This window comes from Lontra canadensis, unplaced genomic scaffold (genome assembly GCF_010015895.1).
Source record: "Lontra canadensis isolate GAN:19392208 unplaced genomic scaffold, GSC_riverotter_1.0 scaffold65, whole genome shotgun sequence".
NCBI lineage: Eukaryota > Metazoa > Chordata > Mammalia > Carnivora > Mustelidae > Lontra > Lontra canadensis.
This window is the reverse complement of record NW_022631059.1, coordinates 1,125,390-1,151,721: the sequence shown is the minus strand read 5'-3', so window position 1 is coordinate 1,151,721 and position 26,332 is coordinate 1,125,390. Positions and strand designations below refer to the sequence as shown.

At 61.4% G+C, this 26,332-nt stretch overlaps 1 protein-coding gene across 1 annotated transcript in view; it reads left to right on the top strand.

The window, feature by feature from the left end:
• NTSR1 (neurotensin receptor 1) overlaps positions 1–25,949 on the top strand; it is a 38,607-nt gene extending 12,658 nt beyond the window's left edge. The window contains exons 2-4 of the mRNA XM_032878841.1: positions 21,300–21,501; positions 24,224–24,314; positions 25,690–25,949. Coding sequence (XP_032734732.1) covers positions 21,300–21,501; positions 24,224–24,314; positions 25,690–25,939 — 543 coding nt within the window. The 3' untranslated portion in view covers positions 25,940–25,949. The remainder of the gene's footprint in view (positions 1–21,299; positions 21,502–24,223; positions 24,315–25,689) is intronic.
• The last annotated feature ends 383 nt before the right edge of the window (positions 25,950–26,332 follow it).

Here is a 26,332-nt window from a genome sequence, read left to right as displayed (position 1 = left end):
CTTCAGGAAGTTCAAGAGGCCTCGGCCGTTTAGGACTCGTCCCTACTCAGGAATGGCGAGGTTGTAACTGCTCACGGAGTATCATTTCCCCATTATCTGGCAGGACCGCAAAGCCTCTGGCTCCCGAGGGTCAGGCGGGAGTACGAGTGCATGTGGGTCGTGTCACCCGGGGACCCCATGCTTCAGGACATCCAGCACTTGCTGGTGCAGAGCCAAAGTCCAAGGTGCATCCAGCTGTAAGTCCATCTGCTTCAGGCCCTCTGCCCGACAGGATGTGCGCGCTTGGGAGCTGCTGAGGGTCGCTGTGCACCGCCTGGGGCTGAGGGAGAGGCGATCACATCTGTGCCGACCTCACCCCCCGGATCTCCGGGTCTGGGCGCACCAGCTGCTGCTGGAAACCCTGACTGGAAAGGAGCACTGAGTGGGGGCAGGCAGTTTGCCCAGGGACAGTCTTGCCCACGCAGCTCAGAGACCCCCTTTTGGGATGTCCTTGGTGCAGGGAGCCCCGTAACCTCACCGCTTGATCTTCCCCACTCGGGGGAGGGCCTAAGGGAGGCAGGGCCCAGCCACAGAATGATGCTGGGACTTCCGGGGAACCATCTCCTGGGGGAAGCTCGCCGTCTGGTGGCCTCCAGGTGCTCTGCCCATCTTCCCATGATAGCAGGGGGCACCCGCTGAGCACCAGCACCAGGCTCCAGGACAGGAGTGGGGGCACGAGATGACACAGACAGGAGCGCCTGTGAGCCAGGTGTCGAGTGGCTAGGTCGGGGCCCGTCCTGTGCAGCGTTTACAAGATGCGCTCGTGAGGCAGGAAACAAAGTGGCTGACTCAGAGGCCCCTCTGTCCCCCACAGGCTGCCAACATGCCTGGGCTCTAGGCTTTGCCCCGACCCAAGGCCTGTGTGACTGAGGTAAGCCGTCCTCCAGGGGACCGGAGCCCACCTGCGGGCCCCCTGCTCTCCTTGGTGCTGGGTGAAGTTTGAGGAGGAGCGGGGCACTTGCCGGGCTGGGGGCTGGGAGGGGCACTGGTCCTGGGGGACACCCTTTCCACCCTCAGAAGCCCAGAAGATTGGGAAAGGACACCAGACAGCCACAGCGGGCTGCCAAGGCACTGAGCGGTGATCTGGGGTCGCGACGCGCACCCCAGGCGCAGGGAGCTTTTCTGGAGCAGCGAGGCGCCTGGGAGGCACCGGGTTCATGCTTGCCGGCATCCTGACGTGGATGAACGCGGGGCACTAGATGAGGTTAACACCCCTCGACTCCCTGCAATTCATTCTCCTGACGGCTTGTTTAAAAGACGCCCGTCTAATGCGTTACAATACCTACATTTATGTCAGATCTGGAGATCAGCTGGAAGGTGTTCAGAAAGCTTCCAATTAAAACCACCAGGGACAGATACTCATGCTGGGAAAAGGCTCTAACCCCCAGCACTTTTCCAGCTTCCGCCTGTCGTGAGGGTCTCGTGAGCCGAGTGCAAGTGCCCTGGGGCCACGGTGACAGGGGACAGCAGACCTCACTGCTCACGCTGCTCGCAGCTCTGGAGGCCAGAGGCCTGAAGCCAGGGGGTGGGGGGGCAGGGCTGCACACCCTCGTGGCTCTAGAGGAGGGTCCTTCCTGCCCCTTCCAGTTTCTGGTGGCCCCCGGCTTCCCTCCAGTCTCTGCCTGTCCGCACAGGGTGTCTCCTCTGTGTCTGTGTCTCCTCTCTTCTATTATAGGGACACATGTCATTGGCCTTAGGGCCACCCTAATTCAGCATGAGCTCATCTCCATGTCCTTAATTGCATCTGTAAAGACCCTTTCTCCAAATAAGGTTACACTCACAGGTTCTGGGGTCCACCAAAAGCCCCACCAGACCACTGTTCGGGACAGAGGCAGAGGGCGGGACCAGGACTGCCTGTCTGGGCGGGGCTCTCTTTCCGGGCAGACACGCACTCTGTCTGCTGAGCACGGGACTGGTCCCCCCGGTCCGAGTGCAGAGCAGGAGCCCATAAGCGCGCGAGGAGGAACGGGAAGGGGATGCAAGCGGACCTCACGGCCCTCCAACAAGGTGCCCGTGACACCTGCCTGGTTCCGGGTCCGACCTTCTGCTCCAAGCCCGTAACTTTTAGTGCACCCGCAGGTCACTGAGTGTGGGTCAGGGGCCCCATGAAGGTGCCTCCGTGCAGCCACTCGGAAGGCCAAAGGGACATGTGTGCAAAGCAGGTCTTGACTTCGCTCTGGGACAGAGACCCGAGGTGGCTTTGCTGTGCTGGGCTGGCCGGAGGGGCAGACATGGGTGCTGGGACCCGGTCAGGAGGTTGCTCTGGCCCGACTGCAAGCTGGAAACGGAACAACAAGCAGGGAGGCCAGGATGGGGTCAGGATCCTGGCTATCTTCAGCCAGACGCATGAGGACCCCTGCCACCTGCCAGAGCTCCTGCCCCAGGCACGGGAGGGCTCCCAGTGGCTCTGCCTCAAGTCCCAAACCCCTGCCCCATACACTGCCTGGGCCCCAGGGGTTCCCAGAAGAGCCAAGGGGTCTTCTTGCCTGTCCCAGCCCCAGGGCTTGACTGGACAGGAGCTGCAAGGAGCGACCCTCCAGCAAGACTCCACGGGGCCAGCTGTGTGGGCCCCACACGGCGATTTTCACTTCCATCAGCAATAAACTAAACGTGTTTTCGTTCCTCCCGCCCTGGAGAAACGGCCACCATGGGCGAGAGAGCCCAGAAGGACAGGCTCTCTCTGAAGGAGATCCCAGAGGTGCCCAGCCTGGGTGGGGGCCCAGGCCACCCCTCAGTCTGCATCCCATGTCCCGCCCGCGAGAGGGCGCTGCTGTCCCCTGCACCTGCAGGCCAGTCCGCAGAGCAGTGGGCTGTCCCACGCAACGTGGCCGCTAGAGCCCAGCCAAGGGCTTTACAGGCACCGAAGGCTTTCTTCATTACTATTCTTCATTATTGATTACTGATCTGGGGTCAGGTGGAACCATTCTCTGTGCCAATACTGGGACCACCTCAAGCGCAGCCAGGAGACCAGCTTGTCCCTTCCTACGTCCCACCTGCGAGGTTGTGGGTGTGGCGAGACCCCGTGAGTGCCTCAGAGCTCGCCTACAGACCAGGTGCTGGGCCTGGTCCCTCCCTCCAGTCCCTCTGAATCCAGGCAGGGAACGGCGGTGCTGATGGGCTGGAGGGTGGGCTCTGGCGCTTGTGGGAGTATGTGGCAGGGACGAGGGTCTCACTGGTGCTCACGGATCCCAGAGGCGCTCCTTGAGTCTCAGAGCGCCCGTCTGGTCTGGTTGGGAAACGAGGTCTGGTCACACCGTCCCCCCAACGAGGACCTGCACAGTCCCCTTGGACTTGTCACTGAGGCAGGCACCTCTGCCTCGGCCACCCCTATGGTCCTCGAGCCAGCCCCGGCCCGGGGTTTCCAGGACCGGGGGTCCTCGTGCCGGAGCACAGTGAGGCACCAACAGTTTGTCTGCCACCAGAAAGAAACAAGGTCGTCCCCGCCCAGAGCCACAGCCTGCTTCCCTGAGACCGAGTCCCCCAGCAGGCAGGTCTGGAGCTGATGTCGCGCTCCGTGCAGCCACCGGCGCTTAGCAGAAGGGCTCTGAGGAGTGTCGCTGCCTGTGGCCGCTGGGCAGCTACTCTGAGCCCGGGGCTGGCGGGGGAGACGGCCGCAGGCTGCACACACGGGCAGCTGGACGGGAATTTCCACAAGGAGGCGGATCCGGGGAGGCTGGACGGGGAGGCTCGGGCTGGAAGGAGTGGACCCTGAAAGCTTTCACAGCAGATGGCCCCAGACCCGGACATCCACGGCCCAGGGCCAGGCCTCAGTCTGCAGGAGCTCCCCGAGGGCCACTGCGGAGCTGAGAGGCACCGCCCGCGGGCAGGCCCACATGGGTGTCCAGGAAGCTGCCCCAAGCTAATTTGAAAGAGGCCTGGATCCTTCCTTGGGGTCAAGGAGAGATGTTGTCCCAGACCACCTGGTTCTGGCTCCTGAACAAAGCCATCGGCCATGTTTTGTGTCGTGGGCCCTGGCTCTGTGGCCAGTGCAGGATCACCCAGCACCCAGCCCCCTGTGTTGCTCACTGTGCAGCATCCGATGGTCCCAGCACAGCCCTGGGATCGCCAAAAGCCCCCAGCACCTATGAGCCCAAACAAGACAAGTCTGGCTCTTTGCATCCCTCTCAGGGCTCCCTATGAGCAACATCGACTTATGAGCAATGTGAGCTGGACAGCAAGGGAGGACTTCCCGGAGGAAGGGGTGAGCAGTTTTGAGTCTGGGAGAGTGGGCGGATCACTGCACCCGTGTTCTCCCAGCTCTAATCCAACGGGAGGGAGGTTTGGGCTCCTTGAATTTGCGCCCTCACCTCCCTCCAGATGCCCACGATCCCCCACTTGCTCAGCTGGGTCCGGGGGTCCCTCCTCCACGAAGCCCTCCATCCGTCAGCCTCACAGCTCCTGTGCCCCGTCCCTGTGCTCTGCTTCCTCGCTGGGTCACAAGGGCAGAGCTGGACAAGGCCGCTCTGACCGCCGATGGGGCCCTCAAGCCCCGAAGCTCAGCTCGGGGACGGCCCCTCGGACAGCGCCCCCGCCAGTAAGCGGAGCTTCCGTTCCCAACAGGCCACTCCCGCGGAGTTTTACTGTCTGGTTTCTAAAAATGGCAGAGGGCTCATTTCTCAACGTCCCCTCTGCGAGGCGGTTTCCATTTCACACTTGAAGCCGTTTGTGGCTCTAGCTGCCCACCACAAGTGGGCCCACACTTCCACATGGGCCGGGTGAACTCTCTGCGGCAGACCACCTCTGTTCTCCGGTCCGCCTCTGCACACGAGTCACGGGCGGGGAGTGGTCAGGTCAGATGGCGCAAGGCCTGCGGGAGGGCAGGCGTGAGCCCTCCTCAGCCTCCACGTCCCCAGGGACCCCTGTCCAAGTCCCCACCCAGGCACAGCCCTGGGGGCAGGCCCTGCCCAAGTCCAGCCGCTGGGAGCCGTGCCCAGCAGCCCTGGCGATGTTCGGGGCGACCAGCCAGGAGATGGGTGGCCATGCGTCCGGCAGGGAGGGGAGGGCAGGTGAGTCAGGTGGGAGGGATGGCGGTGGTGATGCCTGAGGGAAGGAGAGATAGCCTGGCGTCCCAGCCTGTGGGCCTCGCACATCCAGCCTCCCTACCCTGTTCCCGTGGCTACAAGGACAAGCGGCCATCAAGGGCCTGAGAGACTCGGGCACCCTCTCTGGGCCTCAGCGAGGCAGCCGAGCCCTCAGCTTCCTCCCCTACAGGCGGGGGTGTGGGGCAGTGCTCACCCAACGGTCGGGCCCCAGGCCTTGGTGTGAGGCTGGGAGATTGTGGTTGTGAGGGAGAAAGCAACAGGGAAGGCTGCGGGGGCCAGAGGGCTCAGCCCAAGGGTGTCACTCCCCAGCCTCCTCCAGCACTGGTGCCGGACAGCTGACGAATGCGGGGACGTCCACGAGCCCCGCGTGGGACCCGAGCTCAGCCCAGCGGCCGTGCCCAGGAGAGGGTCAGCAGCAGGAACTCAGCCCCCGTGGCCGTGGGGAGGGTGACCCAGGACTGGGCCTGGGACTGAGGGCTTCCCAGATGTGTGTCTCAGGCAAACCAGGCAGAGTACCCCCACAAGTGCCAGGGAGGGGGCCCCTAGTACACCGTAAACCAGGGTTTAGGTCTCAGTTGGTTTGGGACCCTTGCTCTGGCAGGCTGTGGACGGCCCCCGGGGCTGCTCCCTGCTGCTGGCTGTTGTGAGGGCGCTGCTGGGAGCCAGAGTGTGCGAACCTCCCTCTGGGTCCCTGCTTCCAGTTCTTTGGGGAGCACACCCAGACTGGAATTGCTGGGCCACGTTGTCGTCCTTCTCATTTGTTATTAATTGTTTTTAAGATTTTATTTATTTATTTGATGGGCGCCTGGGTGGCTCAGTGGGTTAAGCCTCTGCCTTGGGCTCAGGTCATGATCTCAGGGTCCTGGGATCGAGCCCCGCATCGGGCTCTCTGCTCAGCAGGGATCCTGCTTCCTCCTCTCTCTCTCTGCCTGCCTCTCTGCCTGCACGTGATCTCTCTCTGTCAAATAAATAAATAAAATATTAAAAAAAAAGATTTTATTAAAAAAAGATTTTATTTATTTATTTGAGAGAGAGAGAGAGAGACGGCAAGAGCAGGAACACAAGCAGGGGGGTGGGCGTGGGAGAGGGAGAAGCAGGCTCCCCACCGAGCAGCATGATCCCAGGACCCCGGGATCATGACCTGAGCCGAAGGTGGATGCTTAACGACTGAGCCCCCCAGTGCCCCCATTTATTATTAAATTTTGAGGACCTGCCAATTGTTTGCATAGAAACCACGTGCTCAGGAAGGGACAGGGCCTGTCATTGTGTGGATCAGCCTCGGGCTGGCTGGGTCACACAGCCTCGACAGAAGGTCTGACGTGGTTGGGGTGTGGGCCCCTGGCTCCCTGCGACTGTCCAGGCTCACAAGTGGGTCACCAACCCTTGGTCAGCGTCCGTGGCCACTGTGGAGAGCCTCCCCGAGGCCGTCTGCTCTGTGCTGGGCAATGGATGAGGGGGGCCGGAGTGTTTTGGGGGAGGCCATAGCTCGTCCTGCTTCCGGGGCACGGCCATGGCTGAGGTCAGGGGAGCCCCAGGTCTGTGCCAGCCCCTCACAGCCTCCCGTGGCTGAAGGAAAGGAGGTCAAACAGAGGCCCGAGCAGTCCACCCCTGTCCACCCCCACGTTCCCTCATCCAGCTCTCCTGCCCCTCCCGGCTGTCTCAGCCTGTCGGGATCACCGTGGGGCAGCCCGGGGACCATGCTGACAGCCTCGTGGAAGGGACCTCTGGCAGCTTTCAGGTTCCAGAACGTTCTCTGGTGAGAAGTCACCGGAGAAGTTGGGAGGGCTTGTCACATCACTGCTGAGAGGCGTGGCACCGTGGGTAAAGCGTCATGAATATTCACGCCGGCATTGGACTTGCAAATTACAAGTAATTTAAATGTCACAAACAGCATGTGGGAAAGATCTGTCAGAGAAAACGAATCTTGATCACCAGTCATAACAGGGACGCAGCCTCCTCGGTAGTCAGCAGGCGGCCGGCCAGGGGCTCCGTCACAGTCCCAGCTCTGGGGGCGTTATTAATGCTGATTAGGGGAGGCGAGCGCGGGCTCCCAGGGAGGCGGTTGGGTGCCCTGCGTCCCTCTCTGCGGTCCCTCTGGCCGTTCCGGCATCCCAGGCTGCGAAGAGAGGCTGCCGCTGTCACCTCGCCGAGGACGCAGGCAGGCAGCTCCGGGCGGGAGGCCACCACACTCGGACAGCCTCTCGACCTGGGGCCTCAGCGGGCACGGGGCGTTCCGAGCTGGCTGTGCAGACGGGACCGTGGCCAGCGTGACACTGACCTATCGACTCAGGAAAGCCCTGTGGCCGCCCCCACGGGATGGCTCTCGCCACTCGTGATAGTTTTCAGAACGAACTCGGACCTCATGGCCACCCTCTGGGCGGGGGCTCCTGGGACTGTCCCCACTGACGGAGCAGGAGACTTCCGATGGGGACGCTGTGGGCCAGACACCCTGCCGCGAGTCTGTGCTGATCCCCGGCGCTCCCCCAGCATCCCGTCCTCGGGGCTTAGTTCATTTCTGAGACGGGGGTGACGGGGCAGAGAGGACGGTGCCGTCACTGGCCACGCCCTTTGGGCCTCCCACCCCGTGAAACCCGTGGCCCACTCGGCCCCGGTCCCTCACGCTCGGGAGCGGGCTGCGTGGGGCTGCAGAGCAGGCCTGCGCCGTTTCCGGAAAGCAAGGCCTCAGACACAGGTGGTCCGGCGTCCCCGACGAGCTCACCGTGTTCCGTGAGGGGCTTTCCTGCCCCTTTGTTCTTGCAGGAGGGTTTCAGGTCCTGGCACAACGCTCTCACGGGCCGGTTTAAATGTCCCGTGCACATGTCCTGTTGGGGGGGGAGCTGGGGGCCGGGGGCTGTGCGTCTCTCTCCCCCATCCTCGAAATCATCTGCTGAAGCTCTAACTGCCCCCTCCCTGGGGGACGCACGGCGTCAGGAGGGGGCCCCCAGCAGGTGAGCAGGCTGTGGGCCTGGTTAGCGCCACTATCCCAAGACGCCAGAGGGTCGCCTCGTCCCCCGTCCGCCCTGTGAGGGCACAAGTGGCGGCCGTCTGCAGCCAGAACCCTGTCTCGGCCCCCAGTCTCCAGAGCTGTGAGAAGCGCTGGGCTGTGTGTGAACCCCTCGGGCTGGGCCCTTTGTCACGGGGATACGAGCGGACAGCCCCTCATCTCTTGGTTCATTCACGCAGGAAGCCCTCAGGGGCTCACCGGGCCAGGCTCTGCCCCCACGCAGCTGGCTGCGAGTGGGGACGGCAACGCGCCCGTGTTCACCGCAGCAGCTGCGTGCCGGCCAGAGCAACGCCGGCTCTCCCTCCAGCCTGCCCCACTCCCGCCTGGTGCTCCGGCCACACCTGGCCGGCTCCCCGGGCGCCCAGGGGAGAGGACGAGCCTGCCGCCGTCTGTGCCGGAGAGGTCAGCCTGTCCGCACGTGCTCCTGTCCACACCTGGAGCTCTGAGCAGTCCTGCACCCCGCCAGCCCCGAGCAGGTACGCAGGTCGCCGTCACGGCGGCAGGTGGCAGAGGTGGACGCACCGGGGCGGCGCCAGGCGGGGACGAGCCGGAGCCTCTGCCCTCCACGGCGGCTCACAGAGGTTCAGCTCCGTCCCCAGTTGGCAACCAAGGCCCGGTGTTGCTTGAAATGCTCCCAAGTGTAACAAACGTACAAATTAGTCTTTTGACAAACACCTTATTAGGAGGGAGATAAAACTCCCTTCACGGTTGGAGGGACAATGCAGCAGGAGTGGCCCTGGGGTGAGAGGCCAGCTCCGGGAGCAGCTTCCCCATGAGGCTGAGTGGACTCCGCGGGCGACCTCCGTCCTGCACGGGGGACAGTGACCCCATGCCCCGTGCTTCCCAGGTAGGCCGGCACTGGGACAGCTCAGTTGGCAGACGTACAACCACTCAGAGCCACTCTGTCCATCTGCTCCATCCATCCGCTCCGCCCATCTGCCGTAGCTGCTCTGTCTGTCCACTCCATCTGTCTGCTCCGTCCGTCCGCTCTAGCCGCTCTGACAGAGACCAGGCACCTCTCAATAGCGGACGTGTGCGCCTCACAACTCTGGACACTGAGGTCCACGACAAGAACACAGTGGCAAGAGCCCCGCTCCCCGATCGTGATGGTGGCCTTTCGCCGTGTCTTCATGCAGTGGACGGGGCGTGGGAGCTCCTGGGGTCTCTGTTACGAAAGCACCCATCCCATCGTGAGGTCTTCACCCTCATGACCGAGTCACCTCCTGAGGCCTCACACTTCCTTACACCATGTCTTTGGAGCGTGAGCCCAGCCTGTGAAGCTGGGGGCACACCGTTCAGTCTGTGGCAGGATCGCTCCCCCCGGGTCACGTGAGGTGCGTGCACCCCTGAGGCTGGCGTCGGAGGGTGAAGGAGGATGTGCACAGGACGTACGGGTGGGGAGCGCGAAGCGGGGAGGCGCTGCCCGAGAACCGGGGCCCCAGCGGTCCCTGTTTCGGGTCCAGTTTCATCGTCGGGGATCCGGTCCTCATGCCAGACTTGGCTGCCGTGTTCGACCGCCGTCCGGACCGCAGAGCCTCACCCCCAGCCAGCACAAACCAGCATGACCACGACAGCCCACGTACCCGCTGGGGAAAGTCTGTTTTGAAACACGGCGCTTCCGCGGCAGACTGAGGTTCCGGAGGCGGCGGCTCTGCTCAGAATCCCGAGGGCCACGGACGAAGGCGGGAGGCCAAGGCATCCAGCCCTGCACCCTCATGAGGCATTCCCACGCTCGAGTGACGTCCCTGGTTCTGCATGAGCCGAAGCAAAACAGGGACCTGTGTGGGAGCTCGGCACACGCACGCACACGGGCACGCACTCTCAGACACCCGTGCACATAAAGGCAGGCGAACGCACAGAAGCCAGCTGAAGCAGGAACCAGCGTTTGCTGGTTGCAGGGATTGAGGGACGAGGCCCCTGAGCCTCCAGCCCCGCACAGCCCTCACAGGACCAGGCGCCCCCCGCCCGGCAGCCAGGGGCTCCCCCGTCTTTGTTTCTGCGCTGGAGTCTGAGCCGCAGCAGAGAGCTGGTTCTCCTCTTTTGAGGCTGAAGGACGCGCTGCTGCTTCTTCAAGAAGTCAGAGCCGTGGAGGAGCCTCTCTTCACGGGAAATAAAAACGAAAAGAAACCATCCCCGTCCTCCTGCGTACCTGTCACCCAGCTCTGTGGCACCGCCGGGGGCAACACACCACAGCTCTCATGAGTCGCTTTTACAAAACCCCAGATTCCGGGCCACACGGCCCGGCCCACGGCGCGCGCCAGTCCCAGTGCTCCCTCCCTGCCTCTTTGGGGCGTCTTGTCGGCACCGGTGAGTGTATTTTCCTTTCTCGAGGGGTGTTTCTCTCCAAAGAGAAAATGTCATGGTGGGGCCGATGACTCAGGGAGCACACGTGCATCCGCCGGCTTCTGCCGTGGCGCAGGACAGCCCACGGCCTGTTGGCTCCAGCAGGGACGCTGCTTGTCTCCTCCAGCTTGTCTCCTCCAGGCGGCAGCTGGGCTCAGGTCTGTGTCTGCTGTCATCTGGCGGCTCCACGGGCCTGGGTGAGCCCGAGACGGCCTCACTCTTCTGTCTCAGTTTGGGGCTGGCTCTTGCCTGGGCCTCACTGTCCAGGAGACAAATCAGAGTTTCCGCACATTGTGGCAGCCACATTCTGGGGGAATGAGAGCGGGAAACGTGAGCCTGGCTCAGAAGGCAGCATTTCCACGGCATGTCCCAGGTCCCAGCCAGGCCAGCAAGGGGGCGGGCCACAGACTCCCTGTCTCTGTGGGAGGAGCGGCCAGACACGTTGCAAAAGGTGTGTGTCCAGGCTGCGGGACACTGTCAGCCGTCTTGGAGGACCCTCCTGCATGGACCACCAGTGGGCGAGTTCATGACAGTCTTGGTAGTGGAGGGACCCGTGACAGTGCCCCATGGCCTGGCCCCAGAAGGACACCACAAGGCTGGGGCCACCAGTGACAATTAAGACCAACTCTCAGGAACCCTGGAGGTCCTGAGGATGGCAAAGGTGCTGGTGGGCAAGCATGCCACCTCAGGACATATGGGGACTGGTGGCAGCTGGTCTGGGGACAGAGCAGGCAGAGGGGACAAGGACCAGGCGTGGGGTTTATGCAGAAGCAGACACGTTGGTCAGATGTCCCACAGCCCAAAGGGTGGTCTCCAAGGTATTGTTCCAGTTGTAGGAACGTTCTTTGTCCGCTCAGTCCCCGCAAAGCTGTGGGTTTTCCCCACAATTTCTGGTTGATGAGACTTTGTCTCCAGGTGGCTGAGTTCGCTGGGATAACAGCAGACTGGCCACGAGAAGCTGAGACCCCCGGCACTGACCCCTGGACTGACCACTGCACGGTGACCCCATTGGCACCTTCGAGCGTAGTCTGCCCACTGGCCCGGCCAGCGCAGGAAGCAGGTGCACCCGGAGGCCGTGGCCTTGCCAGAGCGGGCTGAGAAAACTCCTCTGACCGTGTAGGGCTGGATCGATGGCAGCAGCAGATCGCCCTGAAGGGGCTGGTAAATTCCCCGGACGGCTGCACACCTGGGACGGGGCTCCAGAGCCCACGGCGTGCCCCTGCGTCAACAGCGGGAGATCTGCGGCAGCGGGCGCGGGACTGGATCCGGGGCGGCCGCAGCCCGTCGGGGTGTCCGGCGCGTGTCGCCGTGGCAGACGAAGGCAGCGCGTTCGCGCCCTCTGCCCACCTCTGCCCACCTCTGCCCGCACCTTCCCGCCCACCGGAGCTCGGCAGGAGGGCACCTCCGAGAACCCCAGGCTGCGATTTTCTCTGACTCCACCAGAGCAGGACAAACCCTGTTTCACCAACGCCTCGTGTGGGAGTTGCTGCGGGGACGGACGCTGACAGCCTGCAGACGACTCTGAGGGAAGGCCTCCAGGAAGACCAGGGAAAGCCAGGGTGTGAGACGTCGCACAAGAAAGAGCCTCGCCTCGTTGAGGAGGCCGAGGAGGCCGTGAGGGGAGCCTCTAACCTGGGAGGACATGCGAGATGAGACGCCACGTGGGGGTTATTGAAGCGGGAGGAGACGCGCCTCCGAGGAGCCGCTGTGCGGCCCGAGAGGCCGAGAGTCTCCCTGGGGTCCCTCCGGGGCTGTCTGCCTCCTGCCTGCCACTGTCCCCGCACCCACCCGTCCCTGGGTCCTGCCTCAGCCCCCCAGTTTCTCCCAACTATCTGCTGCGTTCGTCCCCGTGGACACCGCTCTCTGGGCCCAGGTCCCTCCTTGCCCCCCGGCTCTACCCACTTCTTCACCCCCTCCTCTTGCTTCTGCGATAGCCTTTCGTAATGCGACCCCCACCCAGCCCCCGTGGGTCTGAGGCCCCCCTCCTGCCCCCCATCCGTGCCCCTCATCTCTCGGGGCTCTGCATGAAGATTCCTTCCCCAGAGAACGGCCCCTTGTCTCCACCGGACGGCCTCATGCTCGCTGCCGAGTCGTGCGCGTTCCCTCTCCTCCGCACCCACCTCAGTCTGCGCACACTGCCTCGCGCACAGCAGATGCTCCGTGAACGCTCGTGAAGGTCAGATAAGGAGGACCTGGGCACCTGGTGCAGAGGACGGAGGGTGGGCTGCTGAACCGGGGGGGACATGGGTAGACACGAGGGAGGGTGCAGCCCTAGGTGCTGAGACATTCCAAGAGGAGACGCCAGGGCAGGACGGGGGGCTGCCCCAGGCTGGGGCTCCCGAGCTGGGAAGGAGCTGCTGTCCTGGGCCTGTGTCCAGCTGACAGCCTGAGTCCCAGGGAGGCCCCGGTCACAGCCTGGTCCCCTCACACCACTTCGGCGGCCGCTGTGCTCCTACAAGAGAGAGGGCTGCCAGTTCCCCAAGCGCGATACCGGGAAATCTCGGCAAACCCTCCCACTGCCTGTCTCTGCTCTCGGGAGTGAGGCCTCCCTAGAGTCCATCAGCCCCTCTGGCCCTCGGGCTCGGAGCACCAACCACGGCAGGGGTCCACAGCCCAGGGCGGCGGGGTCCTTCCAGCAAACCACCCTTCTGACCATGGGAGCTGGAGGCCACGGACAACACTTGTTGTCCTCGATTCATTTCCAGCCTGGACCGTCCCTGTTCCTGAGGACCAGGGTCTTCAAGATGGACCAGCCCACCCCCTGCTTTACCGGCAAGAAGCAGGCCCGGCCTGAGAATAGATGAGCTCAGGCCGTTGGGCCCAAATCCTGGCTGCTTTGCTCTTCGGTACCTAGAATCAGAGAGCTGGGCCCCTGTCACCGCAGCGGCCGGCTCTCGAACGGAGGGCGGCGTGTCTCGGGTCCGTCAGGCCTCTTTACTGTTTCAGAGTCCGTGGCTGAAAGGAGGGGAGCAGAGTGAGGCCGTGGCCACATGGTCGTGTTCTCTCTGGGGTGGAAGGAGGAATGGTCATCGGGGACCCTGCTCTGGGGTAACCGGGCTGCCGACGCTCCTGCCTCGCTGAGGACTACAGCCAGGCCCCTCGGTGAGTGAGGCTGGGGGGAGCCGTGGCAGGGGACCCCGCCACCATCTCTGAGGTCACAGCTGCCCTGGGTGGAGGCCCCAGTGGCCACCTGGCAGGGAGAGAGTGAAGCATCGCCGCTGGGAGGGAAGCCAGAGAACAGGGTCCCTGCCGGGCCCCGGAGTCACGTGCAGCCCTAGTTGGGCTTGGGGTGTGGGTGGCCCCTCCCGGCCCTCCTCCCTCACACCGGCCACCCCACTCTGGGTCCACCATAATCAGATTCACCTAAAGCAGGGACAGAGCGTTAATTCTATTGAAAGGAGCTGGGTCCAGACCAGATGTCCACGGGAGCAGTGACCAACTCTGCCGGGGGACAGTAATTTGAAATTGGGAAGGAACAGGATATTTGCTGAACTGCCCACACAATTACATGGTGAGAAAACACTGAAGGTCATGGGGTGCAGGTCCATCTGCTGGCGACGCCGGGAGCTCGGAGAACAGGGCGGATGTGGAGGACGGTCCCCCGCCAAGCCCTGGCTGCACACGGCTCTCCTGACCCCGCTGCTGAGGTGTCGTGGACGCCTGCTCCTGCTCTGGCTCCGACTCCCCGCCCCACAGCACAGGATCTCCCTGTCTCACCGAACCCCCAGACACAGATGAGGGATCCACTGAACTGCCTCGACACCCACCCCCGCCGGCATCCGCACGTGGCCCCCCACGCCACCTGGGTATTGACGGGGACCGGGTCCCACATTTTCCTGGCATGGAGCAGAGCTTCAATGCCCCGGGCTCTGTCAAAGGACGTGCAAAATCCCCAGGACGCTCCGCAGACTTGGCACGACGTGTAATCCCTTGGAGTCTAATGAATTCCTTGCACATTAGAAAAATGCACACTAAAGGCTTAGCAAACCTGATCAAATCAGCAACTGTTTGAATTCTTACGAACTGGGAGCCACCCCACAAGACAGACTTGGTCACCGCAAGAACACCGTCGCCGTCACGGTATGAGGAGCAGGGAGGGACGAGAACCGGGCACACCTCACGTGCACCATGGTCTCCGTGTGTCAGGTGACCACCAAGGCACCTTCCTGTCCCCCTCGCAGGCACAGAAGCGGGGCCACGCCCCAGGGTTGGCCAGCCATGCACCTGCTCGCTGCTCACTACTCTGCCGTTCTTGTCAAGCCGTGTGCTGCTACTTAGCAGATGATTTGAACATTCTCTTGGGCTTTTTAACCAACAGATATTTGAAAACATGGCAAACAGGCCTTCAGCCCACAGCCCTGACAGCTTGCCGCACTGCACAGATGGCTTCCTTGTGGTTTCGAGAGGCGCCGGCACGACCGAGAGGCAGCTCGCCACCCCAGCTGCCGTGGAGGCTAACGAGCCCCCAACTCTGAGCCAGGGCCAGGCCTCGCGTGCCCCTCCTGTGTACTCCTGGGGAGGGGCCATCCTGCTCCTCCTGGAGGAAGGGACAGGCATATTGGGAAGCGGTTTCCCTAATCTGATTGAGGGTCTCCCAGCAGCCCAGCTGGAGCCAGCGCAGCAGCACAGCCAGGGGCAGACAGGATGCGGCTCGGTGGGGGGGTCGGGGGGGTCCTCCAGATTCACTCCCAGACTGCAGAGCTGCGGCTGCAGGAGTGGCAGGCAGGGTGGAGGGAGCACCTCCCACACAGGTCACACAGGTTACAGGTGCACCCCTGCCCCTCATCAGGAAAAGAAGGGTCTAGAGACGGGGTGGCGTATTCCTGAGGGTGCCTGCTCCTAGCTGGCTTGGGGTTTCCCCGAGTCCTCCCCACCCCAGCCCAGGTCCACCCACCGCAGACCGTGACCTCTGGTCTCCCCTCAAGGTCTACCCCGCCCCCGCCCCCAGAGCAGCCACCGGCTTTGGTGTCACTCTCCATGGTGCTGAAGCCCTAGCTTCCTGGGCTGGATCATTCCCTCCCTGTGAGTCCCCAGTAAGTCTGGTCCCTCCTCTCCCAGAAGATCCAAGCCCTAGGGGACCATGGGGACCATGGTGGAGCAAAAGGGAGAGCAAGGAAAGGAGAGAAAAATGGACAGAGGTTCAGCCCAGAGAGATCACCAAGGAGTCATGAGTTTTGGACTAGAAATCATTCTCAGAAATTCGTACTCACCCCAAAACAGTGTCCTCTCTGGGCAGTTGAGGGCAGGGCTTGTGTCCAGCAAAGTTTCATGGATGAAGATAGAGTGGCCGCATGCTAGTCCAGCCATTGCCCAAACCCAGGGGATGCACGTTCCTTCCATCCACTCCCTGCCTGTGAGACGGCCCCGTGACGTGGGAGGCAAGTACGGCAGCTGTGGGTCAGACGGGGTCTGGGCTCATAGCTGGGTCTGGGTCACGGCTTCTGTAAAGTGAGAACACCGACAGAGTCTAGCTCGTTAATCCAACGTGCGTATTCGATGAAGGACATGCGGAGCACTGAGCTTGCTGTCCGGCTCGCGACAAGCTTTCCGTTTTCATGCTTAGCTAACAGCTGTGTGTCACCTGGAAGGGGAAGTTAGAGACACTCACGGTGTCCTTTTTACATCTGCTTATTAGAGCTAGCAGTGGTGGGAAGGATGGTGGTCAGTGAGCTCTGTGGCCGAAAGCAGACACCTGACCTGTGGAGTCCTCCTCCCTGGGTGGCCCTGCAGACACTAAACATGACTCATGTGGCCTCTCCAGGTCACACACCCCATCCTCTCCCCTCTTCCACCTGTTGGCTCAGACATGTCCACAGCTCCTCCCCAGAAGCCCAGGCCCGTGGCCAGGGCTGACCCACAGTGCAGTGTGCAGCTCAACACTGGTCTGTCTTGTTTCCCAGATGTGTGTCCACGAGTAGGTGTCCTTGTTGGGTGGTGGGTCCCAGCAGTGTCTGCAGCATCAAGGTGCTTGTTGGATGAGGAATGGAAGATTCTGGGCTGTGTCACCTTGAAGGACCCTTTTCTTGTCTTTGGCCCACCCCTGAAGTGAGGACATACCCACTGAGCTCCGGTCCCTTATGCCTCTGACCCTTCCCAGTCCTGGGGTGGGGGCATGTGGGATTTTCATGTGACCATGCGGGCAAGGACCCCAGGTCCTTGTCACGGACGCACATGTAGGAGAAGCAAACCACGTGTCCCACTGATTCCGTTCCTGTGCCTTCAGCTCAGGAGGGCATGACAGGAGCCTCCCAGCCCTCCCCCCAGGTCAGCCCATATTGGCCTCTGTTGGGGCTCCCCCTGGGAACGGTCTCCTTACTTCATACTAGCTGCTCTGGGCTTACTTTCTTCGCTCAACTAGTGTCCCAGCCCCACGCCTGGTCGGACTCATTCCTGACGCCAACAGAGTGGCTCCTGGTGTGGATGCACCGTGGCTCACTGGACGGCCGAAGGGTGGGCTCCGGTGCTCTTGTTGGGTTTTTGCTGCTCTAGGGGTGGTGACACGCCAGGACTCTGGAATGACTCCCATCACTGTCCCTGCTCTCAGCAGCGCCGGAAGAAGAAGGAGGCTGGTGCGTGTTTGCTCGTGTGACGTGCTTGCTGGGTCTGAGGAGGGGTTCTGTTCCACCTGGGGACTGACTGGAGGCTGGAGGCCACCCCTCTGAGCCTGGGCCTGGTGGCGGCCGCTCACCTGCCAAGCCAGCTGAGGAGGTCCCAGCACTCTCTCCGTTGGGGAGTTTGAACAAGAAGCTGAACCACCGGGATTCGTGCCTTTCCCCTCACTACAGGCTGGTTGTTGAGCCTGGAAGCAGTGTGAGCCCAGGGCCCAGCTCTTTATTTAAACACATGGGGTGAAATAGAGAGAAACGAGCCACCATACTACACAAAAGATGGTTCTGCAGAGGAAGTGAGCAGTGGGCGTAGGTCGTTTGAAGGCAGAAGGAGAGGAGCCTCATTGGAGAACCCCTCGCAGACGGAGGGCCCTGGGGCCGGGCTCGGCTCCCTGCATCCCGCGCCTGCTGTGTGCATCCTGCAGTACTGGGGGTCAGCCCTCCCTTCCGGCAGAACTTCTGTCCCTAAAGGCAGACCTCCTCTTTATTGCTTGACGGTTCCACTCTGTCCCCCACACCCGATGACCAGTGCTGGAGCCAGAGACCAGCCCCAAGTCCGCAGACAGGGCTGGCCGTGCCAATGTCTTGGGCGTGCTGGCCCAGTCTCACACTGACCGCCCCCCACCTTGCTTCCTTGTCTCTTCCAGTAACAGCCTGGGCACCCCTGAGTACGGGCCATGCTCACAGCACTGAGCTGAGCGCCCATACTATCCCCCTTTAGAAATGAGAAAGCCGGGTCTCGGGGGCCATTCGGGAACTGCCCAAAGCCACAGCTCACCGGCCAGTGCACAGCCAGGTCTGTCTGAGACCAAGGTCCACACCCCAACCAGATGCCCTTGCTTCCCAGAGACCAGCCCGCCTCAGGAGTTTCCAGCTCAGGCCTGGGCTTTGGGACCCAGAGGCTGGGCAGGGGAGGAGGGAGGCAGGAGGCCTCCACAGTCCTGGCCTGGCGCTCAGAAGAGCTGTCCTCCCCCAGTCAGTCAGAGCTGGCCAAGCGGTCAGTCAGGGCCATGGGGGATGGAGGACAGGCTCCGGCATGAGGGGTCTCTGGAGGCTCTGGGTCCACCGTGAAGCCGCTCACACTAGAGGCAGAGGGAGGCGGGGAGGGGCCAGGGGGACGGGCACACCTGGAGGTGCAGTGGGACAGGAATTTCTCCTGGGGCTGAGAGAATGTTTTTTTCCATCATTGATTTTTTACAGCAAAACTTTACAGCAGTGCCGGGACGACTTTATTTCCCAAATTCTGACAGCTTAATGTCTGTGATGAAAGTAAGCTTTCCACGATTCTCCTGGTAGTTTCCCGGCTTTGATTTCTACATTTTCATCTTCGCTTCATCTGGATTTTTGGTGTGGGATCTCTGAGCTACGGGACAAGCTTCGAGAACCAATTCAGATTGTCCTAAGGGGAATAAAGAAACCTTTGTCTCACTGAGGGAGTTAGAAGTCTGTCAGCGGCGGCTGCCAGCGGCTGGGTCCCGGAGCTCGAGCGATGCCCTGGGTGCCCTCCTCCCCCTCAGGCTGGGTTCTTCCTGGGCCGGGCTCCTTACAGGCTGGGGAAATGGTACCAGATCTTTCAAAGGCATCTTCCCTCTCTGCCGCAGGCTCAGCAGGACAAAGAGGTCGCGTCTCCTTCCTGAATTAAAAGCCTGCTAGAGGGTGGGCCGCTGGGTAGAGGGGTGGGCGGTTTCAGGGAAGCAGAGGGGAGGTCCCAGGAAGGGGACAGAGGCTTTCTGGCTGTCACCCACCCTCTCCCTCCTGCTTAGATGCCGCACTTGGCCTCATCGGGAGCCATTTCTGGCCTCTGCAGCGCCTCCCATCTCTTTGTCCCTTTATCTGTGCCAAATCGTTCTCCTAAAGTCTCTGTTTCATGTGTCGGGTGGTTGGTAAGTGGGTAGTAAGTTGACGGTACTGACCCATCGCTCTTCCTTTCCAGAACTTTCCTGGCCACTATTACATTATGTGTCTCTCCGTGAATTTTAGAATCAGCCAGTCTGTCCCCAGGTCTTCTGTGTTATTGGGACAAATGTGTGGGCCAGGCGTGGTGCCCACCTTTCATCCGCCTGCCTGGGGAGGCCCCGGCTTCCCGCACCCGAGCCCTCCTGCCCTCCTGTGGTGACAGGACAGCAACCCCAGAGATTATACACGAGGCTCATGAGACGTGGTCCTGTTCGCTCATGGTGAGAGGGTGGGCTGCTCCCCTGTTCCCAGAACCAGGGGACAGGGGGCAGGAAGGAGCCCCCATCCACGCTGCAAGCTTTGGCAAGAGAAGGCAAGCCCTAAGGTCATGTGTGCCCCCCAGGGCTTCCACGGTCCAGTTTCAGTCTCGGTCTCCAAGCTGGAGGGGTGGGGGACTCGGGGGAAAGACACTGCCCTCTAGCAGCCGGGGCTGGCCTGAGCCCGAGATCAGGGCAGGCCTGCGGGCTCAGGCCATTCCTTGCTCCAGACTTCAGCAGCAAGGGCCTGGACCCATTCCAAGGGGGGTCCACGGGGCCTCCGAGCAGACCCCAGAGGCCCCCGAGCTGGGCTCTGCCCACTGCTTACAGTCCCCACTGGCGCTTGGAGGCGGCCGTGTTTACCGCCTGTGCTCAGCGGGGTATGGTACCTCAATGTTTTGACATTTAAAATCTGTGTTGGATACATTCTGTTTAAATTGTGCCGGGCCGAGGTGAGTCACAGGGAATTAGTCTGTCTCCTGGGCCCAGAGCCGATGTCCTGCTGCACCCCGGCCCGGCTTCCAGCCCAGGAGCAGACTCAGAAACCTTCCTGGAGTGGCCTCTCTGCCCTTGTCACCTCCCCACCATCCTGCGGAAGGTGGGTTCCAAACAGCAGAGCTGGGAAGGGGCCCCACCCGGGAGCTGCCCCCCGGCTCGGCAGACGCAGGAGAGAAGGGTGCCGGTGTGGGAGCTGTCAGGAACCCGGGCAGGCAGGCAGTGAGCAATGCACCCTGGGGGCCTGGGGGCTTTTCTCTGGCCTGTGTGTCCTCCCGTTCAGCAGAGCCTTGTTCCAGTGGAACTGGAGCTGACCTCAGGCCACTGCCTCCTGGGAGGCCTCGTGACCTCCTGGGTGGGGCCTGGAGCACTGTGAGGGTGGGCAGGCCCTCTGCAGGTCTGAGCTGGAGGTCTCAGCCAGCGTCTGCTCAGCGGAGCAGGCATGGGAGTCTGCCCTGTTCTGGACAGACGCCCGACCACCAGGAGGGCCACAGAGGAAAGCTGCCCGCAGCCATGGTGGCCGCTGGGTCTGGCTGGGCTCTGCCTGTGTGAGCAGGACAGAGGTGTGGCCGTCCTCACCCCGGGGAGACCGTCTCTGTCGAACAATTAAGGGTCCTCGGCCTGCAGGCAAACCCGGTTAGGGGCGGCAGGAGGGGCCGCCTGGAGCCCGGGGAGCCCCTGTGCAGACCCCTGGAACTTTCCAGGGAGTCCCAGCTGCCAGGCCGGAGCCAGGGCAGGCGGCCTCTCCAAGGGCAGCCCAAAGCCTCTGTGAAGGTGAAGTTCAAAGGGAGCACACGGGGCAGCTTGGCAGGGCCTGGGACACGTCCTGTGACTCCCCTCGAAGGCGAGGTCACCCGGCCCCTGCCACGGAGCAAGGGGCACCAAAACCTGCCCTGGGAGGTGACGCCAGTTTTAGGACCGGCCCCAGGGGATACCTGTTCCCCGTCACCCACCACGGCCGCCCTCAAAGGGGCTGCAGGGATTGCTCTTAGCCTGGTGTCCTGGAAGGGCCCGGTCAAGTGTCGCCCAGCCCCTCTGACTGTCCGGGGCTCAGTTTCCCCAGATACAAATGACGTGGAAGTTAGAGGTGCTCGTGAGAAGCTCTTTTCAATGAGCTGAGGGGCCGTGGGTGGGGCAGGAGAAGGGTCTTGCCTGTTTGTCCAAACGTGGACCATCCGCATACGGGAGGGATGCTGGGCTTGGCCATCCTGGAGGAGAACCCGGGGCTCGAGGACTGCAACCATGACGCGTTGTGTCCTGACCTGGGAACATCGAGCCCAGCCCTTCACCACAGCAAGGACACACCAGAGTTTGTACCCTGCACTGCCGGTAGGCTGAACCCTGTGCAGAGGGGTTTGCCGACATGGCGGACAGTCTGTGAACCCCTTCTGAGCCCGGGGTGGGTGGGAAGCAGGTGGCGCTTGAGCGTGCCCTGCCATCTGCCCCAAAAGACCAAGCACCTTCCATACTCCAGGTCCCAGCCTGGTGGGGCAGATGGCAGGGTGGTGTCCCCTCCACACCAGCCTGACAGCTGTCCTTCTCTGCCTCTCTACAGATTAATACCTTCATGTCCTTTGTGTTCCCCATGGTGGTCATCTCCATCCTGAACACCATCATTGCCAACAAGCTGACCGTCATGGTCCGCCAGGCCGCTGAGCAGGGCCAGGTGTGCACGGTTGGGGACCAGCACAGCCCATTCAGCATGTCCATCGAGCCTGGCAGGATCCAAGCCCTGCAGCATGGCGTCCGGGTTTTACGTATGTAACCTCTGGGCCCTTAGGGATGGGTGGCAGCCAGGGGCCAGCAGAGCAGCAAGCCACATACCACCAAACATGGCAAAGTTTGAGACCCAGGCAATGGAGCAGCCCCAGCAGAGACTCAGAAGCCTGACTGCACCCAGAGATCAGTGCTCTTTTCTCCACCCACTCATCTACCCGTCCACCCATCCGTCCGTCCGTCCGTCCATCCATCCACCATCCATCCATCCATCCACCCATCTCTCTCTATCCACCACCCACCAACGGGTCTGTCCATCCATCTACCCATCCATCTCTCCATCCACTCATCCGTCCGTCCATCCATCTCTCCCTTCGTCTATCCGTCCGTCCATTGACCCAATCACCCATTAACCCATCCGTCCATCCATCCATCCTATCACTCATCCATTCACCGATTCCCAAGTCTCCTGAGCATGGACTCAGGGTCAGGCAGCTTGCTCACTCAGCCGTGGAGCAGCAGAGGTGTGGGTTACCACGTGTGCCGAGAGACCGATGCCGGCTAGAGAGACGTGAAGTGCAACCCCCCGGACGGCGGCCCACACTCTAATAAGGAAGCCTGAAGACCAGCCCTTACAAAGACCCCAAGACAGCCCCCTTCACAGGAGAGCGCAGGGTCGAGCTTGCACTCTTGTGGGTCATGGTGCTCCCTGTGGGGGTCCCTGGGCCTGGCTTGTGCCCAGAGACGGCATCCTTGAGGAAGGCTCTTTCTCAAAACACCCTGCCCCCCAGTCCCCACCGCTGAAGGCAGCCCCACCCAACCCAGCACCCACCCTGACCCCGACCACCGACCTCGTGCTTCCCAGCAGCCCTCCCAACTTCTGTCACCTTCACCTCAGCGGACAGGCCACCTGCCCTGCAGCAGCCACTGTTTCTTGGAAGAAAGAGTCCCAGAGCTGCACCATCCAGTAGGAATATGACCCAGGCCCCACACACAATTGTAAATGCTCTAGTAACCACATTTTTTAAAGAAGAAATAGATAAAATTCATTTACATAATGAATTTGGGCTAATATTTCCAAAGTCTTGTCATTTCAGCATTAGTCATGGTAATAGTGTAAGAGCGTTCCTCAGGCCACAGTAACCTTGTGGCCAGTGACCAACAGGCTGTGTCCAGGGGTCAGCAACACAGCCTTCGCTTCTGCTTTGTCAGGGACAGGCTTCCTGGAACATTCCAGTGCCACCGACCCGTCTCCTGCCGCCAACAGGCAGCCCTCCCATCATGGGGTCTCCCCCAGGCCAGGTCTCCTGGGCCAGTGGGGTCAGGGCAGCCACCAAGGGGCCCGGGCCCCCAAACCAAGCACCTGAGGCAGGTTCCCCCCATGACCCAAGATGAGGACACACCATGACCAGGACGAGCTTCTCTTGGCACCAGGACAGCCCAGCCAGCCCCGGGTTCTCCCAAGTGGCTTTTTTATTGCTTTCTTTTTCACTGTGGTAGAATGCACCTAGCACACGGTTTGCGGTCTGGACCGTCTGTAAGTGTCCATTCAGTGGCATTACATACGTTCATGCCATCGATCTCCAGAACATTTTCATCTTACCAAACTGAAACTCTGTCCCCGTGAAGCACTAACTCCCTGGTCACTCTTCCCCAAAGCCTGACAACCAGCCCCTCCTCTCCGTCTCTATGAATTCGGCCACTCGAGGGGCCTCAGCAAGTGGGATCATCTTTTTGTGCCTGGCTTATGTCTCTGAGCATGATGTCCTTACCATTTGCCCAAGTCGTGGCAGGTGTCAGAATGTCCTTTCTTTTTAAGGCTGCGCGTACTCCAGGGTCCGGACACACTGCGTTTACCCGCCGGGCGTGTGGACACCTGGGTCGCTTCCGCCTTTGGCCGTCGTGAACAGTGCCACGGGCGTACAAACATTGGGTTGAGTCCCTGCTTTCAATGCCTTGGGGATTATACCCAAGGGCAGAATTGTTGGGTCGTAGAGTAATTCTATTTTTAATTTTTTAAGAACTGCCATACTGTTTCCCAAAGTGGGTATTTTGGGTACCCCCCGGACGTCCGAAGGGGACATTGCATTTTGCATTCCCACCAACCCTGCAGAAAGGTTCTCATTTCTCCACATCCACACCAAAAATCACTATTTTCTCAGGTGTAGGCGTTGGTTTGTTTTATAGTAGCCATCGTGGCATGAGATGGTACCTTACTGTGGTTCGGGTTTGGATTCGTCCCAGGGTGAGTGACGAGCACGTTCCCATGTGCTCATTAACCACTTGTGTGTCTTTGGGGAAATGTCTGTTCAAGTCCTTTGCCCATTTTTATTTATTTTTTTTAAAGATTTTATTTATTTACTTGACAGAGATCACAAGTAGGCAGAGAGGCAGGCAGAGAGAGGAGGAAGCAGGCTCCCTGCTGAGCAGAGAGCCCCATGTGGAACTCGATCCCAGGACCCTGGGATCATGACCTGAGCCGAAGGCAGAGGCTTTAACCCACGAGCCCCCCAGGCGCCCCAGTGGTGGGTTTTGAAACCGAGACATGAGAGTCCTCCAGCTTCATTCACTCTTCTCCCTCGGCTTGTCGCAGGGGCCCCCCAAGTCTCCGCGTGGATCTCAAGACAGGTTTTTCTTTTCAGCGGGAAACACTGTCAGCATTTCGTGAGAGGTGGCACAGAGTCTGTGATAGCTATGGCTGACGTTTTAGCAGTGTTCAGTCTTCTGTGCGCAGAGTAGGACCCATGTCTCTCTGTGTCTCAGGGGCCGTGGTCATCGCCTTCGTGGTCTGCTGGCTGCCCTACCACGTGCGGCGGCTCATGTTCTGCTACATTTCCGATAAGCAGTGGACCCCGTGAGTACCGGGAGCCTGGGGCAGAGCGGGGAGCCTTGGGCTGGGAGCAGCTCATCCCACGGGTGGGCATGGGAGGTGGGGATGCTGAACAGAGAAGCTCAGGGCAAGGGTGCAGGTCAGGGGTTCCCACGGATTTGTGGTGTAGCCGTGGATGGGCGGGGGAAGGAAGGAAGGCCACGGAGGGACAGGTGCCACGGGATAGGTAATAGCAGAAAAGGAAAGCAGCCCCTAAGAGAAGGGGAATGAGACAAGTTTAGAGACGTCTGGAGAGTGACAAGAAGGGCTGGCTCTGCTTGGGGGGCAGCTGTGTAGGCGCCCTAGACCACCTCCATGCTGGGAGAGTTGCCAGGAGGACTCCCCGGACTCAGGGAGAGCCACACCCATGCTGTGCCCCATCGCACCCCAAGGACACACGGCAAAATCAGGAAAAGCCTGTGGAGGGGTCCAGGAGACCAGGCACAGCTTCCAGAACCCCTCCCGGCCATCTGCCCCAGAAAGAGCTGAGACCACGTGTGAAATGCTGTCTCCTGGGAAGCTCGCCAGACACCCAGCGCCCAGGGCGTTTGCTGGGGCCGGTCATATGGGTAACCCTGGCTGGCGGGCGCCCAGATTCCAGACTCCCGGCGGGGAGGAGCTGCTCAGCACCAACCCCGCTGTTGGCACAGACAGTTTAGGCCCGGAGAGCCCCACCTCTCAGGATGGAGAACCCCCGAAATCCACGCTCCCAGACAGCAGCGAGGCTGGCCTGGCCAGGAGGCCCCTCTGAGACGGCAGCCCTGGGCCCACCATGTGAGCTTTTCTCTGTGCAGCTCAGAGCCTGGCGTGCAGGTTCTTCACAGTGATGTGGAGCGGCGGGGAGGGCAGATTGAGGGCAGAGGAGGAGAAGTGCAGGGAGCAGAGTCCCAAGGTAAAGGGTTCTTGAAACTCAGGGCTGCCTGCTGGGAAAGTGAGCTGTCTGGTGAGGGAGTGAGATGCCTGTGAGTGGAGGCAAGCAAGCTGAGGGAAAGTTATGCAGCTGCCCAGGAGGCAAGGAGGGGGTTCCTGCCCTGGCTGTTCAGTGGAAGCCGGGGACCAGCATGCCCTACAGCCCAGGCGTGCCAGGATTCTGCACAAGGAAGGGCAGCCCAGGTGTCATGCAGGGAGAGGTGGAGACGGGCCCGGCAGGGCTGCCACAACCCAGCTGCGCCGACTGGTGCCAGCAGGAGTGTGGGCAGAACTTCCAACTTCTCCAGAGAAGCCAGAAGCTGAAATTTATTATGAAACATCCCCACGTCAAAACATTTACAAGGAGTTTTTACGATTCTTGTCCCAAGCCAGCGAGGGTCCGCGGCTGCGAGGCCGTGCAGGCCTGAGCGCCTCTCCCTCATCCCCGTAGGTTCCTCTATGACGTCTACCACTACTTATACATGCTGACCAACGCGCTCTTCTACGCCGGCTCTGCTGTCAACCCCATCCTCTACAACCTGGTCTCTGCCAGCTTCCGCCAGGCCTTTCTGTCCACACTGGCCTGCCTCTGCCCACTGTGGGGACGCAGGAGGAAGAGGCTGGCCTTCTCGAGGAAGACCAACAGCGTGTCCAGCAACCACACCTTCTCCAGTAACGCCACTCGGGAGACGCTCTATTAGAGTCGGGGTGGGGTCCGAGGAGGGGGGCGGGAGGGCCAGAGAGGGGTGGCCACTGGGCCTCCATGCCCCCCACCCCCAGAGCTGGAATGGGGCTCAGCGGAGACCTAGGACCTGGCGCCCACCCCCAGAGGCCCCATCTCTTTCAGCGTCTCCATCAGCCCCCCAACCCCTCCCTCCACACCTCTTTGAAAACCAGGAGAGATCACCCCTCTCCCAGATCCAGAAAGGGCCTCTAATCAGAGGAAATTAGTGGTGGCTGAAAGGTAGACTTCTTTGTTCCCACATCGCTGGGTGTTAGGACAGAAATGAAAGGCACAGACCAGGCTGGGCGGGCATGGGGAGGCAGCGGTCCCGAGAGACCAGGGCGCCGGGAGGAGTCTGGCTGGTGGGGCT